General features: G+C 42.0%; 1 protein-coding gene across 1 annotated transcript in view; it reads left to right on the top strand.

Annotated features, from left to right (window-relative positions):
• The window catches only part of LOC124595925 (ankyrin repeat domain-containing protein 6), a 674,032-nt gene that overhangs the window by 633,678 nt on the left and 19,544 nt on the right, over positions 1-20,810 (top strand). The window contains exon 13 of the mRNA XM_047134839.1: positions 19,914-20,200. Within this exon, the coding sequence (XP_046990795.1) occupies positions 19,914-20,200 (287 nt within the window). The remainder of the gene's footprint in view (positions 1-19,913; positions 20,201-20,810) is intronic.

Here is a 20,810-nt window from a genome sequence, read left to right as displayed (position 1 = left end):
ATCTCTCTTTTATTTTAGTCTTACAGAAGTAAGAGCTAAGTTAGTAGAATTCTAAGTGCATCTACTCTATGTCTACAGTTACCCGATAAGTGGGAGGCAGAGTGAATTGACACATATTTCGGGGTAATTCCACCCTTTGTGGAAAAAGAGGAAGTATGAGTACTACCTTTTTGTTACAGAAAGCTTTACTTTACTTACACAAAACATTCTACAGTTATCTTGATTATCACATCAGGTCTCCACAAAAGGGAACTTTCATTTTGTCATTGAACCATAGATTGTGCCTAAGAAATTCTGTTCCATACTTTTTTCTACAGGGAAGACAGTGTAATGAGTGTTGCAGGAGAAATTCTGTTGAGCTCAAAAAAAAAAAAAATGCTTGGAGGTATTAGCATTTTTATTTCTTCCATTAGATTGGTCTTACAAGGATGGTTTGAAAAGTTCTCAGAATCACCACGAGAGGTCAGCACTAGCGCAATGAGTTGTTCACGTGATATTCATTGGACTGTTGCCTGTAAAAACATGCCATGTCAGGGCTCTTGGAAAAGAGCTGTGACAGTGATGTGGCTCTGTTGTTGTTCCCATGTAGTGATTTGCAAAGATGGAAAAAATTGAGATTCAAGCAGTGATTAAGTACTTCGTAAGAAAGATATGAAAGCAAAGGACATTCATGCTGATTTTCAGAATACACTGGGGGACTCTGCTCCTTCATATTCGACTGTTTCCAAGTCTACAAATGAATTTAAATTTGGTCAGGAGAGCTTAGAAGATGATCTGCACAGTGGTAGGCCAAGATGTCACTACTCCAGAAATCATTGCAAAAGTGTGCAAAATGGTAATTGAAAGTGCATGAAATTGCTCATGCTTGCTAGATGTCATCTGAAAGGGTACATCACATTTTAACTGAAGAATTAGAAATGAAAAAATTATCTTCAAGATGGGTTCCGCGACTCTTGGCACTGGATCAAAAACATTTGCCATTGCCATGGCAAAATTACATGAACTAAGGCATGAATTGTTGCCACGTGCACCTTATTCACCTGATATGGCTCCATCAGACTTCCATCCCTTACCAAAACTGAAAATTTTTCTTGGTGGATGAAGATTCACTTCAAATGAAGAATTGATAGCCAGAGTTGACAACTATTTTGGACGCCTGGAGGAAACTCATTTTTGAGGTGGGATCAAGGCGCCGAACATCGTTGGACTACGTGCATTAATCTACAAGGAGACTACGTTGAAAAATAAAAAAAGTTTCACTGATGTAAGTACTTTTTTTCTATTCCGTTCCGAGAACTTTTCAAACCATAGAGGTGGTATGTAGCCCCTGGGCAATTTCACTCTGTCCCAGGTTCCATTTCTGAGAGATTTTCTACACTTTAGTTTTTTCATGAGAGTGGTTTTCATTGCCCAATTACATAGTTTAATTCAGTACCTGTTCACTAGTTATCTGATTTACCCATCTAATACTCAGCATTTGTTAACAATTCCCTCCCAGAAACACTTTTCCAGCTAGTGCCATTCTGAATTTTATATTCACTCTACTTGAGCACCCACCAGTTACTTTTCTGTTCAACTTACAAAAAACCTTTACTAGTTTTCATTTCCTAACCTAATTTCCTCAGCACCACCTGAATTCATCCAACTACATTCCATTACCCTCACTTACTTTTGTTGTTTCATCATATAATCTCTTTTCAAGACACCATCCTTGCCATTCAGTTGGTCTTCTAAGTCCTTTGCCATTTCTGACAAAATTACAATGCCACTGGCTTGCCTTAATGTTTTGTTTCTTCTCCCTGAACTTCAATTTTCTTTCCAAGTCTTTCTCTGGTTTCCTTCACAGTTTGCTCAATGTTCGAATCAAATAACTCTGGGATGTCTACAACCCAGATTGATTCCCTTACCACCATACACAATTCTTCTTGTTGAATAACAGTTCCACCAGTGCCACAAGTTTTTACATTATTTTCCCCCACCCCTTTATGAACTTCACATGTGCTGCAAGAGAATATAATTTAATATTGGGAAAGGAAAAAAATAAATTTATTGATTTATGCAGACAATGGTAATTTCATGTAATATAAAATTATGATATACAGTTCATCAGATTTGACTCCATAGGAATAATTGTGCCCCATGACTGATGTAATCCAGGGGAAAGAAAAAAGGTCATCATCAGTCGTAATATCATCCATATTTTATTGCAGATCTAGATTTCACCCAATAATGCAGCTACCATCAGTGCTATTGATACAAAAATAACACAGGAAGCAGCAGAAAAAAGCACTCTAACCAAGAACCATGTCACAGCTGTACACAAAGCCAATTGCAAAATTTCAAACCATTATAACAAGCGAGACAGTACAGTGGTTAGCACACTGGATTCTCATTGGGAAGGACGGCGGTTCAAACTCACGTTCGGCCATCCTGATTTAGGTTTCCCATGATTTCCCAAAATTGATTCAGGCAAATGCTGGGATGGTTCCTTCAAAAGGGAACAGCCGGGATTCCTTCCCCATTTTGATGGAACCGATGACCTCGGTGTTTGGTCCCAACCCCCAAATCACCCATCCACCCTCAGACCATTACAGATACTCATGTAGACTCGGCTTAGTTATAATGGCACATATTACACTGTAATTTTAGCATGTACAAATATAAATGTGTTAAAAAAACTTTAATCCTTAGAATATTAAAATAGGAGTAACAAACTGGCATCAAAATTACAGTTGTCGATTCTACAATTTATATGTTACATTTTTGGATTACAAAATAATTACCAATACAAATTTGTGTTGACACTATGTAATAAAATTTTGAATCAGGTGAAAGTAAAATACAATAAAATCTGTATAATAAGCTTGTTAGAAAGTTTCAAAAAACTAAAATAGCACACATTGATGTTAAAACTACATCACAGTGTGTACAATCTGAAATACTGGAAGTGTACCATATGAATACAAATTGTATGACTAAAAATGTATGTTGTCTTTCCAGTATTTGCCAATTGGACACTTTGTAATGAAGTTTTTAATATTAATTAATGCCATTTAAGTTTTTTGAAATTTGCTAGCAAGTATATTATAGACATTTTGTTTTATTTTACGATAATGATAAATTTTTTAACACGTTTTAATGTACCTCATTATAACAAACTTAATATACTGCAATATTTGCGACAACGCTTATTGTAATTTATATGCTGCCAGACAAAATTGTATTCTACTATTATTATTATTTGAATTCATTTTATTCTCATGTATAAATTTTATCTTCAGTCATTTCTTATACACCCCCTTTGTCAGAAAAGTTCCGCAACAGGTTTTTTTATTTCTGAGTTTGCAGTACTAAAAAGGAACAACTGACGTGTTTATGTTACCTGGTATGTGTGCATCCCTGAAATGACCTTGGCCATGTTTCCACACAAACTCACTAGGTGGCAGGGTTGTGCTTAGCAACACACTGTTTGAGTTCTTGGTATGCTAGTTATAGTGACACAATGGATGCTGATTGTGAGAAAACAGTGAACATTAAGTTCTACATTAATCTCAGGAAAACCGCTTCTGACACATGGACAATGATTAAGCAAGCATATGCAGACAAGGCACTTTCAAGAAGTTGTGTTTTTGAGTGGCACAAAAGATTTCGTGAAGGCAGAGATTCAGTGCAAGATGATCCCACGGCTGGTCACCCACCTACAGCACGTATTGATGCAAACATGGAGTGTGTAAGGCAGTTACTGCAAGATCTTCTTGTAACTGTGTGTCGATATCAGAAGAACTTAATTTGAATTGTGACATGTGTCATAAGATTTTACGTGAAGATTTAGGGAAATGGAAACTTAATGCAAAACTCATCTCTTACACACTTAACAGATTACCAGAAAGAAGAAAGGCACAGAATTTTTGCTGTACTATTCGATAGAACCAGACATGATCCCAAATTTGTGTCAAAGATTATTTCTGGGGATGAAAGTTGGTATTACCAATGTGTGTGACCCTCACACAAAGTGTCAATGTGCTGAATGGCAGAGTCCTGGATCACCAGCCTTGAAAAAGGTCAAGTGACAACCTTTGAAAACAAAGACAGTGTGGACCGCATTCTTTGATAGTAAAGGATTAGTTCACCATGAGTATGTTCCTCCAGGTGAAACAGTGAACCAGAATCTTTACAATGAAGTCTTGATATGTTTGCAACAAACAATTCGACTTCGACATTGCCGCCCAGAATTGTGGCTTTTCAGGACTAGTTCTCACTGCATGACAACGCAAGACCTCATACTACTTTATCTGTTACCAAGAATCTGGCCAGACATTCTGATATTGGCATCTCACATCTACCATATTCACTTGACTTCTCACCTTGCATTTTTTTTCTTGTTTCTGTGAGTGAGAAGGTGACTGAAAGGGAAGCTTCATCAAGATATCACTGACATCCAACAGGCTGTGACAAATGAGCTTATACGCATTGTAGTTGAAAATTTCCCTGCTTGCTTCCAAGACCTACAGAAACATTGGCAACTGTTTAAAGATAGCCAAGGGGACTTCTTCAATAATCACTAGGTTCATTAATTAGTAAGCGCAATTTTCTGTTTTTAAAAAAAATCAGGCCTGGAACATTTCTGACAAAGGGAGTATATAGATAATGGAAATAGATGGCATTGGCCATCCAACATCATGTAAACAGAGTCTAACCATATGGATCTGTAAACAGCAGCCTCAGCTTGAGTGATGTTTGTACATGGTAAAATTTTGTTATAATGTGTGTCATTATAACTATGCTAAGTCTATATGAATACCTGTAAAAGTATGTAATTGTGCTATTGGCACAACTGTGACACAATTCTTGGTTAGTGTGCTTTTTTGGTGCCGATTCCTGTGTTGATTTTGTATTTACATCTCTGATGATAGCTGCGCTGTTAGATGAAATCTAATGAAATAAAATGCAGATGATATTATGACTGATGATGACCACCTTCCTGTTCTGGATGATTTGCAGTTGTGCTAAATTACCAGACATAACTTGTGAAGGACTTTGTTTCATGGACATCTACATGGTTTCCCAAACCTCCAGTGTAAAAATCATACTGATAGTATTTAATTTTCCCCATGAAATGCATACCTCAATAATACACTGTGTTGTGTACTGGTGGAGCAGTGTTACTCTTCTCTCATAAAGAAATGAGGAGAAAATTATTTTGAACCAAGAGTTTAATGCTGTCATTGAATTACATTGTAATGCAAACATTGAGACAGGCAGTCACCTCTTTGAACAATTCCTTTGCCATATGATGAGAGTCATTTGTCAATAAAAAACTAAACATTCGTTTCTGACCACAAGTGTTGGGCACTCTCAGAACAAGTAAGAGTTGTTGCCTCGATACCGGAGCTGCAGTTTCACTTATCAATCAAGACACTTACAAACTGCTGGGCACACCTCTGTTGCGTGCCGCAAATGTTAAGTTAACTAGCTATTCAGATCAAGAGATACCTGTGTTAGGGCAGTGCAGGCATCTATATGTTTCGTTTCAAACTGTAAGCCCAACTACATTTTCTGTAGTCCCCGCCATCTCCTCAGTAATATGCTAGTCTGTTGTTTTGAAGCTGAAAATATTATTCAGTATTTGATGGTGTTTGCTCAAAACTTTATTGATTGATAACTGCCGTCTGCTTCACATCTGCTGTATCACTTCTTTTTCCATGTGTTTATGCTTTTAGGAAGCTTTAATTTTCGAGTACTAGTAATAGTGTTCCATAGATTTTGTGTTTGTTTTGAATCCAGTCCAGAGACAGATACTGTATTTACTCAAATCTAAGCCGCACTCGAATCTAAGCCGCACCTGAAAAATGAGACTCGAAATCAAGGGAAAAAAATTTTCCCGAATCTAAGCCACACCTGAAATTTGAGACTTGAAATTCAAGGGGAGAGAAAAGTTTTAGACCGCACCTCCAGATCAAAACAAAGTTGGTCCATTGTAATATGAGACACAATTTAGGTCGAATGAATGACGACACAGCTGCAGTAGTTTGGTTCGAGTCGTAAGCTTAGCAGTGAAGCTTAACCAGGTAGCCATTGCTATGCGTCAGGCACTCTGTCCGTATTTATACGGGTGCCCTTCCTTTTTCATGTGCTTCATCTGGTTTGATTTAATTGCTTATTTTTCTTTGATCTGATAAGTGCCGTTCTCTTTGTTATAGGTGTTTGTGTCACTCTAGGCTGAAAATGCATTACTGTACTGTGTCATGCATTGTTTGTCACATTCTGATAATGAGTGTTTACGACCTGTCGCCGCTCGCGGCATGGCTTGCTTTTGTGTGCGCTACCGCTGCTTACAATAAATAAAAAATAAAAAAGAGAGAGAGAGAGAGAGAGAGAGAGAGAGAGAGAGAGAGAGGTAGTCTTATTAGGGAAACAATGGCAAGAGACTGCTATTTGTTGTTACTCACACTGCTGCTTTCTTTGATAATGATCAACAAGAACCCAGTAATAGACTGTGTATGATAGAAGATGGTCTGAACGAGAGTTTAGGGAAAATTTTTCTCCATTTGAAAATCTTTGCAGACACCTCTTCAGTACATTACATTCTGCACAGAAATTAGAGTCATCTTAGATTTAAAAATCTAGTCAATTGCCGTGCTTCATTTCTGACTGTATCACTATTAGGCATAAGAATAATACGAATATAAACATGACATTATACGCATATTCTTCTGCGTGTGCGGTTGTCTCACTCTAGTTTCGTAGTTTATTAGGCAGACGGGATTTAAATGAGATAGCAGCAAACATGAAACAATACATGGCAAAATGTTTATATTCGTATTATTCTTATGGTGAAGAGAATACTGCGTGTGATTGACAATTCATAAAAGTTCCTATTAGCAACCATCTCTTCTCACAGGTAGGAAAAAATTCAGAACGTAGAGTTGGCCATATTGACAAACATCTCGAATAGTCTTGCCAGTCGGATTTTCGTAGTAAATTGAAATGCTGCAACATTCGAAGATGAACAGTACGGAATTTGTATTTACTTCATTGGATAATGTATGAAAATGCAGTGGTCGAAACTTGAGGCGGAGAAAAAAGCTCGTCTTCAACCTTTTTTTAAAATTTATTTACTGACGCAGAGGTTTTGACGCCAGTATTTATCTTTGTGCCTGCAAAGCATGCCTATGTAGTGCTACATATATTTGACGGCAGAAGTTAGCAGTGGCGGCACTTACCAACATTTTTCAGAACTTCTGCTTACTTTGCACTCGATTCTAAGCCGCAGGCGGTTTTTTGGATTACAAAAACCGGAAAAAAAGGCTTAGATTCGAGTAAATACGGTAGTGCTTATTTTCATTGTTTCCAAGAAGAAGTATCTAGTAACCACAGTTTAGTCAGCTACAGCTGCCTTTAGTGAATTAGCAGTCTAGTTAAAAGTTGATTAACTCTCTACAGTAAATTGTTGATTTCTTAGGATGGATAGAATGTGTGACTGCTGTGTTCGGACATAGGAGGAGATGGCCACTGTTTGCGAACAGCTGAATGTGTTGATGGCCACGGTCAGCCGTCTTCAGGCTGCTGCCTCGGAGTGTAGTGGCAGTGGGGAGTCTGGTGCATCGCTTGGTACACCCCAGGTGTTACATGCGTCACCCACGGTCCCTGTTGTCGAGACATCTTCGCGGGTACCGGGCGCGGTTGGGCCACCCTCTCCCCAAGGGGAATGACAGGTCCAGCAGGAGTCGCGTCGCACGAGGCAGAGGATCAATGTGGAGGCTGGCCGTGTGGCATCGCCCGCTCTGCCTGTGAGTGGACATGTGGCTGCTCCTTCAGCAAGGTCCAAGCAGGCTCATGGAGGGAGGGGTTTATTAGTGATTGGGAGCTCCAATGTTAGGTTGGTGATGGAGACCGTTAGGGAAATAGCAGAAAGGTCGGGATAGAAGGCCAGTGTTCACTCTGTCTGCTTGCCGGGGGGTCTCATCCGAGATGTGGAGGAGGCCCTGCTGGCGGTGATAGAGAGCACTGGGTGCACCCAACTACAAATTGTTGCTCATGTCGGCACCAATGACTCCTGCCGTCTGGGTTCAGAGGTCATCCTCAGTTCATACAGGCAGTTGGCGGAGTTGCTGAAGGCATAAAGCCTCGCTCATGGGGTGGAATCTGAGCTAAATATTTGTAGTATCGTTCCCAGAACCGATCGTGGTCCTCTGGTTTGGAGCCGAGTGGAAGGCTTAAACCAGAGGCTCAGACGATTCTGCGGAGATCTGGGGTGCAAATTTCTTGACCTCCAATATCAGGTGGAGAAATGTAGGGTCCCCCTGAATAGGTCAGGTGTGCACTACACGCAGGAAGCGGCTACAAGGGTTAGCGGAGTACGTGTGGAGTGCACATGTGAGTTTTTTAGGTTAGAGAATTCCCTCCCTAGGTCCAACAAGATGCCTCCTGAGATACGACAAGGTAGTAGTAGGCAAAATGCAACAGGGAATAAAAATATGAATGTGGTAATAGTAAACTGCAGGAGCGTCTATAGAAAGGTCCCAGAACTGCTCTCATTAATAAACAGTCACAATGCCCAGGGACAGAAAGTTGGCTGAAACCAAATGTAAACAGTAATGAAATTCTAAACTCAGATTGGAATGTATACTGCAGAGACAGGCTGGACAGTGAAGGTGGAGGCATGTTTATAGCGATAAGAAGTGCAATAATGTTGAAGGAAATTGACGGCGATCCGAAATGTGAAATAATTTGGGTGAAGGTCACGGTTAAAGTAAGATCAAACATTGTAATAGGATGTCTCTATAGGCCCCCTGGCTCAGCAGCTGTTGTGGCAGAGCACCTGAAGGAAAATCTGGAAAATATTTTGAGTAGATTTCCCGACCATGTTATAGTTCTGGGTGGAGATCTTAATTTGCCAGATATAGACTGGTAGACTCAAACGTTTATAATGGGTGGCAGGGACAAAGAATCCAGTGAAATTTTTGTTAAGTGCATTATCTGAAAACTACCTTGAGCAGTTAAGCAGAGAACCGACTTGTGGCGATAACATATTAGACCTTCTGGTGACAAACAGACCCGAACTATTTGAAACAGTTAATGCAGAACAGGGAATCAGCGATCATAAAGCAGTTACTGCATTGATGATTTCAGCCGTAAATAGAAATATTAAAAAAGGTAGGAAGATTTTTCTGTTTAGCAAAAGTGACAAAAAGCAGATTTCAGAGTACTTGACGGCTCAACACAAAAGTTGTGTCTCAAGTACAGATAGTGTTGAGGATCAGTGGACAAAGTTCAAACTATCGTACAATATGCATTAGATGAGTATGTACCAAGCAAGATTGTAAGAGATGGAAAAGAGCCACTGTGGCACAACAGAGTTAGAAAACTGCTGCGGAAGCAAAGGGAACTTCACAGCAAACAAAAACATAGCCAAAGCCTTGCAGACAAACAAAAATTACACGAAGCGAAATGTAGTGTGAGGAAGGCTATGCGAGAGGCATTCAATGAATTCGAAAGTAAAGTTCTATGTATTGACTTGGCAGAAAATCCTAAGAAATTTTGGTCTTATGTCAAAGTGGTAGGTGGATCAAAACAAAATGCCCAGACACTCTGTGACAAAAATGGTACTGAAACAGAGGATGAAGACTAAAGGCCAAAATACTAAATGTCTTTTTCCGAAGCTGTTTCACAAAGGAAGACTGCACTGTAGTTCCTTCTCTAGATTGTCGCACAGATTACAAAATGGAAGATATCGAAATAGATGACAGCGGGATAGAAAAACAATTAAAATCGCTCAAAAGAGGAAAGACCGATGGACCTAATGGGATACCAATTCAATTTTACACAGAGTAGGGGAAGGAACTTGCCCCCCCCCCCCCCCCCTTCTTGAAGCGGTGTCCCGTAGTGTTCCAAAGGATTGGAAAAGAGCACAGGTCATCCCCGTTTTCAAGAAGGGACATTGAACAGATTTGCAGAACTATAGACCTATATCTTTAACGACGATCAGTTGTAGAATTTCGGAACACATATTATGTTAGAGTATAATGATTTTTCTGGAGACTAGAAATCTACTCTGTAGGAATCAGCATGGGCTTCGAAAAAGACAATCATGTGAAACCCAGCTCGCGCTATTCGTCCATGAGACTAAGAGGGCCATAGACTCGGGTTCCCAGGTAGATGCTGTGTTTCTTGACTTCCGCAAGGTGTTTGATACAGTTCCCCACAGTTGTTTAATGAACAAAGTAAGAGCATATGGACTATCAGACCAATTGTGTGATTGGATTGAAGAGTTCCTAGATAACAGAATGCAGCATGTCATTCTCAATGGAGAGAAGTCTTCCGAAGTAAGAGTGATTTCAGGTGTGCTGCAGGGGAGTTTCGTAGGACCGTTGGTATTCACAATGTAGACAAGTGTAATGTGCTGCGAATACATAGAAAGAAAGATCCTTTATCATTTAGCTACAATATAGCAGGTCAGCAACTGGAAGCAGTTAATTCCATAAATTATCTGGGAGTAGGCAGTAGGGGTGATTTAAAATGTAATGACCACATAAAATTAATCATCGGTAAAGCAGATGCCAGACTGAGATTCATTGGAAGAATCCTAAGGAAATGCAATCCGAAAACAAAGGAAGTAGGTTACAGTACACTTGTTCGCCCACTGCTTGAATACTGCTCACCGGTGTGGGATCGTACCAGATAGGGTTGATAGAAGAGATAGAAAAGATCCAACAGAGAGCAGCACGCTTCATTACAGGATCATTTAGTAATCACAAAAGCGTTACGGAGATGATAGATAAACACCAGTGGAAGACTCTGCAAGAGAGACGCTCAGTAGCTTGGTATGGGCTTTTGTTGAAGTTTCGAGAACATACCTTCACCGAGGAGTCAAGCACTATATTGCTCCCTCCTACGTATACCACGCGAAGAGACCATGAGGATAAAATCGGAGAGATTAGACCACACAGTGCCATACTGACAATCTTTCTTTCCACGAACAATATGAGACTGGAATAGAAGGAAGGACTAATAGAAGTACTCAAAGTACCCTCTGCCACACACCGTCAGGTGGCTTGCGGAGTATTGATGTAGATGTAGATGTAGAAATCCATATATTAAGCTGGAGAAGAACTTGAAATTATTTATACAAATTGTTCAATAGTATTAAACTTAAACACAGTAAGGATATAATTTTAGCTGATTTAACATTAACTGTATTGCTTTCATCCTCTTACATACTTCTTGCATTTACTGACACACAAAAAACCAACCACTGAAATAGTGAACCTTTATATACACGACAACTGTTGAAAGTAGATGATGATTATTTCCTTGTAATCTACTGATAAGAAGAGGAAAGAGTGACCTATGAAAGGAAGAACAGAATCACACAGCTAGGTGGTATGAAACTTCCTGGCAGATTAAAACTGTGTGCCCGACCGAGACTCGAACTCGGGACCTTTGCCTTTCGCGGGCAAGCGCTCTACCATCTGAGCTACCGAAGCACGACTCACGCCCGGTACTCACAGCTTTACTTCTGCCAGTACCTCGTCTCCTACCTTCCAAACTTTACAGAAGCTCTCCTGCGAAACTTGCAGAACTAGCACTCCCGAAAGAAAGGATATAGCGGAGACATGGCTTAGCCACAGCCTATGGGATGTTTCCAGAATGAGATTTTCACTCTGCAGCGGAGTGTACGCTAATATGAAACTTCCTGGCAGATTAAAACTGTGTGCCCGACCGAGACTCGAACTCGGGACCTTTGCCTTTCGCGGGCAAGTGCTCTACCATCTGAGCTACCAAAGTACGACTCACGCCCGGTACTCACAGCTTTACTTCTGCCAGTACCTCGTCTCCTACCTTCCAAACTTTACAGAAGCTCTCCTGCGAAACTTGCAGAACTAGCACTCCCGGAAGAAAGGATATAGCGGAGACATGGCTTAGCCACAGCCTATGGGATGTTTCCAGAATGAGATTTTCACTCTGCAGTGGAGTGTACGCTGATATGAAACTTCCTGGCAGATTAAAACTGTGTGCCCGACCGAGACTCGAACTCGGGACCTTTGCCTTTCGCGGGCAAGTGCTCTACCATCTGAGCTACCGAAGCACGACTCACGCCCGGTACTCACAGCTTTACTTCTGCCAGTACCTCGTCTCCTACCTTCCAAACTTTACAGAAGCTCTCCTGCGAACCTTGCAGAACTAGCAACCCCCGAAAGAAAGGATATAGCGGAGACATGGCTTAGCCACAGCCTATGGGATGTTTCCAGAATGAGAATTTTCACTCTGCAGCGGAGTGTACGCTGATATGAAACTTCCTGGCAGATTAAAACTGTGTGCCCGACCGAGACTCGAACTCGGGACCTTTGCCTTTCGCGGGCAAGTGCTCTACCATCTGAGCTACCGAAGCACGACTCACGCCCGGTACTCACAGCTTTACTTCTGCCAGTACCTCGTCTCCTACCTTCCAAACTTTACAGAAGCTCTCCTGCGAACCTTGCAGAACTAGCACTCCCGAAAGAAAGGATATAGCGGAGACATGGCTTAGCCACAGCCTATGGGATGTTTCCAGAATGAGATTTTCACTCTGCAGCGGAGTGTACGCTGATATGAAACTTCCTGGCAGATTAAAACTGTGTGCCCGACCGAGACTCGAACTCGGGACCTTTGGCTTTCGCGGGCAAGTGCTCTACCATCTGAGCTACCGAAGCATGACTCACGCCCGGTACTCACAGCTTTACTTCTGCCAGTACCTCGTCTCCTACCTTCCAAACTTTACAGAAGCTCTCCTGCGAACCTTGCAGAACTAGCACTCCCGAAAGAAAGGATATAGCGGAGACATGGCTTAGCCACAGCCTATGGGATGTTTCCAGAATGAGATTTTCACTCTGCAGCGGAGTGTACGCTGATATGAAACTTCCTGGCAGATTAAAACTGTGTGCCCGACCGAGACTCGAACTCGGGACCTTTGCTTTTCGCGGGCAAGTGCTCTACCATCTGAGCTACCGAAGCACGACTCACGCCCGGTACTCACAGCTTTACTTCTGCCAGTACCTCGTCTCCTACCTTCCAAACTTTACAGAAGCTCTCCTGCGAAACTTGCAGAACTAGCACTCCCGAAAGAAAGGATATAGCGGAGACATGGCTTAGCCACAGCCTATGGGATGTTTCCAGAATGAGATTTTCACTCTGCAGCGGAGTGTACGCTGATATGAAACTTCCTGGCAGATTAAAACTGTGTGCCCGACCGAGACTCGAACTCGGGACCTTTGCCTTTCGCGGGCAAGTGCTCTACCATCTGAGCTACCGAAGTACGACTCACGCCCGGTACTCACAGCTTTACTTCTGCCAGTACCTCGTCTCATACCTTCCAAACTTTACAGAAGCTCTCCTGCGAAACTTGCAGAACTAGCACTCCCGAAAGAAAGGATATAGCGGAGACATGGATTAGCCACAGCCTATGGGATGTTTCCAGAATGAGAATTTTCACTCTGCAGCGGAGTGTACGCTGATATGAAACTTCCTGGCAGATTAAAACTGTGTGCCCGACCGAGACTCGAACTCGGGACCTTTGCCTTTCGCGGGCAAGTGCTCTACCATCTGAGCTACCGAAGCACGACTCACGCCCGGTACTCACAGCTTTACTTCTGCCAGTACCTCGTCTCCTACCTTCCAAACTTTACAGAAGCTCTCCTGCGAACCTTGCAGAACTAGCACTCCCGAAAGAAAGGATATAGCGGAGGCATGGCTTAGCCACAGCCTATGGGATGTTTCCAGAATGAGATTTTCACTCTGCAGCGGAGTGTACGCTGATATGAAACTTCCTGGCAGATTAAAACTGTGTGCCCGACCGAGACTCGAACTCGGGACCTTTGCCTTTCGCGGGCAAGTGCTCTACCATCTGAGCTACCGAAGCACGACTCACGGCCGGTACTCACAGCTTTACTTCTGCCAGTACCTCGTCTCCTACCTTCCAAACTTTACAGAAGCTCTCCTGCGAACCTTGCAGAACTAGCACTCCCGAAAGAAAGGATATAGCGGAGACATGGCTTAGCCACAGCCTATGGGATGTTTCCAGAATGAGAATTTTCACTCTGCAGCGGAGTGTACGCTGATATGAAACTTCCTGGCAGATTAAAACTGTGTGCCCGACCGAGACTCGAACTCGGGACCTTTGGCTTTTGCGGGCAAGTGCTCTACCATCTGAGCTACCGAAGCATGACTCACGCCCGGTACTCACAGCTTTACTTCTGCCAGTACCTCGTCTCCTACCTTCCAAACTTTACAGAAGCTCTCCTGCGAACCTTGCAGAACTAGCACTCCCGAAAGAAAGGATATAGCGGAGACATGGCTTAGCCACAGCCTATGGGGTGTTTCCAGAATGAGATTTTCACTCTGCAGCGGAGTGTACGCTGATATGAAACTTCCTGGCAGATTAAAACTGTGTGCCCGACCGAGACTCGAACTCGGGACCTTTGCCTTTCGCGGGCAAGTGCTCTACCATCTGAGCTACCGAAGCACGACTCACGCCCGGTACTCACAGCTTTACTTCTGCCAGTACCTCGTCTCCTACCTTCCAAACTTTACAGAAGCTCTCCTGCGAACCTTGCAGAACTAGCACTCCCAAAAGAAAGGATATAGCGGAGACATGGCTTAGCCACAGCCTATGGGATGTTTCCAGAATGAGATTTTCACTCTGCAGCGGAGTGTACGCTGATATGAAACTTCCTGGCAGATTAAAACTGTGTGCCCGACCGAGACTCGAACTCGGGACCTTTGCCTTTCGCGGGCAAGTGCTCTACCATCTGAGCTACCGAAGCACGACTCACGCCCGGTACTCACAGCTTTACTTCTGCCAGTACCTCGTCTCCTACCTTCCAAACTTTACAGAAGCTCTTCTGCAGAGTGAAAATCTCATTCTGTCAGCTAGGTGGTGTTACTCGCCACATAATATATTCACCTCTACCTACTGGGTGGATTCACATTTACATTGACATTATCTTTCCATCCAGTTTTGCAAGATTTAGTGAAATTCCACATTTTTTTCTCAAAACATCTGCCACTCCATTGCAAAATACAATGAAAGCTTTGAAAATTCCACATTGCAAAACTAAATTCCCTTGAACATTACAAACTCATTAAAATCGCATGTACATCTACATTGAAAACTGCTTTTTGCATATTTACATGAAAAATCATTTTTTAAAATTGTGTATTTTAGTGTTAACCACTACATGCATCTTTGTTTTGGTAGTCTTTGCCTTTCCAGCATGCAAATCTTTCATCACACCATCATTTACATTAACTGCAATAAACTGAATCTCATTACTACAACTGTTAATTACTAACAATTCAATCTTCTCAACCTTAATTGAATGAAACTACATGATTCCAGAGACCTTTTCAAGTCTCCAACATCTATGATGACTATGTTGCAGACTGAAGCAATGAATGAAAATTTGTACCAAGGCCAAGATATGAACCCAGGTCGCCTGCTCACTAGGCAAATACTCTGTCCACTACGCCACACTTGCACAGGGGCTTTACACAACTGCCCAGACTACTCTAGCATGCCTGCCCCCCCCCCCCCCCAGTCCAAATTCTCATTCACACCTCAACCCACTTTGATGTTTGGGAGACTTGGAAAGGTCTTTGGAAACATATAATTTAATTTGATTAAAGCACCTATGCCTGTGTTTCAGGCAGGACCCTAGTTTCATTCAATGCTGAGGTGCCATTCCAAAATAGTTGTAGAGCCTCTGCAATGCTGTCTGATTTAAGGAGAATACCTAGTGGACTGAGGCATGAATGGGAATTTGGATTGGGGGGGGGGGGGGGGGGGGGTAGCTGTGCAGTTGTGCAAAGCCACTGTGCCAGGTTGGCGTAGTGGTTAGCACATTTGCCTAGTGAGCAGAAGACCCAGGTTTGAATCACGGCCTTTGTACATATTGTCATTCTTTGTTTGTCTGCTTATATACTTGTCAACTTTGTCAAACTTTCTTTTACCATCTGCACAAACCATATTTCAATATAGTCAAATGCATCAGTTGTTACATCAACATTTTCTTTAGCTACCCCCACCTTCTCAAGATCAACAACATCAATTTGCTTTGTGCTGAAGACCATTTTATTACTATCATCAGATCATATTTGCATTACTTCAGTTAAATCATTCTGACAATCAATAACATCAACTTCTAGCCCCTCACTATACATTTTTCCAGCTCATCTCCTCTTTCCAGTAGATTCTGACTCCAAACATCTAATAATGATCCCATATTCATTGGCATTTTATGTCCTATTGTTGAAACAGGTTTTCACTAACTCTAAATGCTTGTCTCAGTTTTTAAATTGATATTTAATGTCACTACCATTTTTATTCATTTCTACTCTGAAACCACCACTGTCACTTTTGCTATGAATATTCTCATTCACAAACTTCATCAACAGTGATTTAAGAGACTTGTTTTCCAACATTTTCTGTGCACTCTCACCATCTACACTGTTTTTCATTTTCCTGTCATGCTTTTTATCAATATTGTCTGAACACTTAAAAAACAAACAATTTTACCTTTAAATTGTCTCAGTGGTGGTAGGTGTAGCCATCAAAATTAGTCTGTCTTTCACACTTCTGCATCAGTTTGCAATATTTACTGCTGAATTTCATGCCAAATATCCTCACTGGCTGTTGCTCTATCTAAAATAGTGCCGACCTTCTCATCTCTGATTGGCTGAAGCCCCTCCTTTGGCAGCATCCATGTTTGGTGATTACGCTGTGTCATAGTTAGTCTTGCTCTTGTCATTTGAATTAAATGCACTGTCCCTATTTACAGTTTTGTTTCACCCATGCCTTTTGAAATGTTTTCACTGTTCACTGCCACTACAACCCCCAGTATCACGTTTTAATCTGCAAATTCAAAATTATTTTCACTTATCGTTGTCCTTCATAAGTTCATTTTTATTGTGCCTGGGCAGATGAACTTCCTCACCCACATAAACTGTACTTGGTACCGCCTAAGATTGTTATGACTATACTAAGGTGGAATTGTTCTTCACATGCTTGAGTAATTTTTAGTTGTGCTAGGGTGGGACAACTCTTCAACCATAGAGCACCAAATTGTAAGCCAACAACCTGATTTCTGTGGCCTCCTGTGGACTTTCAGTCTCTTGTCTTCACTCTGAAACTCTTATTTAGCATTTGATGGTGCTTGCTCAAAAAACTTTACACAACACCACAGTTTAGGTTGCATTTTTTAATGCATTTATTAACCTCCAAGTTATATTGTTGTGATGATGACCAGTTTTTCTATTTCATGAGATTATTATCCACTAAAATCAGGTCAGCATTCACAAGCAACTAACAGTCCTGTGGCAGAATTACTCAGAAAATTGTAAAGCTACTGAAGCTTAAATTGATGAAGCACTGCCCAACAATCAGTGATAGTTCTAAGAAGTCACTAGACAAAGTAATTGAGTTTCACACAGAATGCAGGCCATATTTGTACAAATCACAAAAGTTCACATAGACTATTGTCTAGTATTAAATAGCCATACAGAAGTACACTGCAGTAATTCACTTAGTTCAGTCATTAATAAAAGTCGCCACTCCCAATAATTGTTTGTTCTAATGACAATGGCCATCCAATCCTCCTAACAACAACAACACATTTCAGTCAAAATATTCCTTAAGTTAAGTTACAGGAATTACTTTAATCTTTTAAACATTGACAGTACTGAGTTTCCACGGATACCAATATATGTATTTTTGCAAACAACTTGCACATAACTATTGGATGAGCAAATACTACGAGCAGATTTGACATAGGTGTTACATGTCTGTTAGCTCAACCATGTCTGGACATAGACTCCAAACTTAGTGGTATCTAACTATGTAAAGACTGGCATTTGAACATTATTATTTCAGAAATTCCACATTTCATTTATCTCAAATTAATTAGTTTCACAGAATTTTGATTAAATTATTTAAATTTATAAAAATTAAAACAGTCTTTATCATACGAAAACATTTACGCAATCAAGACTTTTCTAATTTTAAAAAATCAGTCAGATCACTGTTCTTCCAATGATGTTTAAAAAAGAAAAGTTATTTAAGAGTTGTAACTAATGGTGTCACAATGCCCAGAAATACATATTAGCCCATAATGTTTTGCTTATTACTTCAAGTAATAAAAGCTACACTTAGGTATAATTTCTAATTAACTCATTTCCTAATAAAACTAAGTGCAGCATTAGAATCAGCACACCAAATACACTCCTGGAAATTGAAATAAGAACACCGTGAATTCATTGTCCCAGGAAGGGGAAACTTTATTGACACATTCCTGGGGTCAGATACATCACATGATCACACTGACAGAACCACAGGCACATAGACACAGGCAACAGAGCATGCACAATGTCGGCACTAGTACAGTGTATATCCACCTTTCGCAGCAATGCAGGCTGCTATTCTCCCATGGAGACGATCGTAGAGATGCTGGATGTAGTCCTGTGGAACGGCTTGCCATGCCATTTCCACCTGGCGCCTCAGTTGGACCAGAGTTCGTGCTGGACGTGCAGACCGCGTGAGACGACGCTTCATCCAGTCCCAAACATGCTCATTGGGGGACAGATCCGGAGATCTTGCTGGCCAGGGTAGTTGACTTACACCTTCTAGAGCACGTTGGGTGGCACGGGATACATGCGGACGTGCATTGTCCTGTTGGAACAGCAAGTTCCCTTGCCGGTCTAGGAATGGTAGAACGATGGGTTCGATGACGGTTTGGATGTACCGTGCACTATTCAGTGTCCCCTCGACGATCACCAGTGGTGTACGGCTAGTGTAGGAGATCGCTCCCCACACCATGATGCCGGGTGATGGCCCTGTGTGCCTCGGTCGTACGCAGTCCTGATTGTGGCGCTCACCTGCACGGCGCCAAACACGCATACGACCATCATTGGCACCAAGGCAGAAGCGACTCTCATCGCTGAAGACGACACATCTCCATTCGTCCCTCCATTCACGCCTGTCGCGACACCACTGGAGGCGGGCTGCACGATGTTGGGGCGTGAGCGGAAGACGGCCTAACGGTGTGCGGGACCGTAGCCCAGCTTCATGGAGACGGTTGCGAATGGTCCTCGCCGATACCCCAGGAGCAACAGTGTCCCTAATTTGCTGGGAAGTGGCGGTGCGGTCCCCTACGGCACTGCGTAGGATCCTACGGTCTTGGCGTGCATCCGTGCGTCGCTGCGGTCCGGTCCCAGGTCGACGGGCATGTGCACCTTCCGCTGACCACTGGCGACAACATCGATGTACTGTGGAGACCTCACGCCCCACGTGTTGAGCAATTCGGCGGTACGTCCACCCAGCCTCCCGCATGCCCACTATACGCCCTCGCTCAAAGTCCGTCAGCTGCACATACGGTTCACGTCCACGCTGTCGCGGCATGCTACCAGTGTTAAAGACTGCGATGGAGCTCCGTATGCCACGGCAAACTGGCTGACACTGACGGCAGCGGTGCACAAATGCTGCGCAGCTAGCGCCATTCGACGGCCAACACCGCGGTTCCTGGTGTGTCCGCTGTGCCGTGCGTGTGATCATTGCTTGTACAGCCCTCTCGCAGTGTCCGGAGCAAGTATGGTGGGTCTGACACACCGGTGTCAATGTGTTCTTTTTTCCATTTCCAGGAGTGTACATTATCCTGAATAATGAATGTAACAATAAGTGGGAAACAGCTTAGATGACATTTTGAAATATTTCAACACCTCTCAGAGGCATACTACTGACAAGTACAAGATCTGAGAAAGAAGCAAAGGGGTACAAAAATATATTAGTTATTCACAGGAGTCATAACTAATGGAATAGTTCCAACAAGCTACATCACAGGTCATGAGAAAAAATGATTGAACCGTATAATAAATCACATTTTCAGGTCATCTAGTCATGCAACAGCACTACAGCATATTGAAGAAGATCGCCTGCAAAATATCTCCAATCACAAGCGCCCTGACAACATTAGGCACCAGAAAACTATTGGCAACTGCATGGACAGATGGCTTAATAAGACTTTTAAGACTGATGGTGTCGTAGATGGGAACAGAATAACTTCAAATGACAGGGCATATAAAAAAGGCAATGATCAAGAAGTGTCATTGCCACTTCAACATTCAGTGCCTGAAATGGTTGCACGGTTTCAGAACTCGCAGATGTCTCATACAGGTATTTATATATACTTTTCCACTTTTTCTTGCAGTTTTCATTTATGTTCATTAAAACACAGGAGTTGTCTTTTACAGCCAGATTTTATTTTAGCAGCAATAGAAAAATTAGTAATGAATGTATAGGATGAAATCAATGAGCAACTAAAGTGTCCAGTGAACTGATGTTTGAATATCAGCTCTGGTTTGGATTTTAATCAATGCCTTTTTAGTGGATTACCACCATACAGATGATAGGACAGAATTTGTGGAAATACTCATTCAACTGAAAGTAGAGTTCATGACACAGAAAGCAAGGCACAAAGACCAATTAAAAGCAAAGGACAAATAAAAAGAGTAGGTATGAGAAAGAGAAAGAGAGAGAGAGAGAGAGAGAGAGAGAGAGAGAGAGAGAGAGAGAGAGAGAGATGGGGGGGGGGGGGGGGAGGGGGGGGGGGGGGAATGAGAGGGAATCAGACAAAATAAACGAACAAACAGTTGCAGTAAATTTGAGTTTGTGTGTGTGTGTGTGTGTGTGTGGGGGTGAATAAAACACTACCTGCAAAGTTTCAGTGCAGTAGCAACTAAATTATTTATCCAAACAAAAAAAGAGAAACATGTGTCTTCATCAT

Source organism: Schistocerca americana, chromosome 2, assembly GCF_021461395.2.
Source record: "Schistocerca americana isolate TAMUIC-IGC-003095 chromosome 2, iqSchAmer2.1, whole genome shotgun sequence".
Classification (NCBI taxonomy): Eukaryota; Metazoa; Arthropoda; class Insecta; order Orthoptera; family Acrididae; genus Schistocerca; species Schistocerca americana.
Note: the sequence above shows the minus strand (reverse complement) of the source record. Positions and strands in the feature narration are given on the sequence as shown.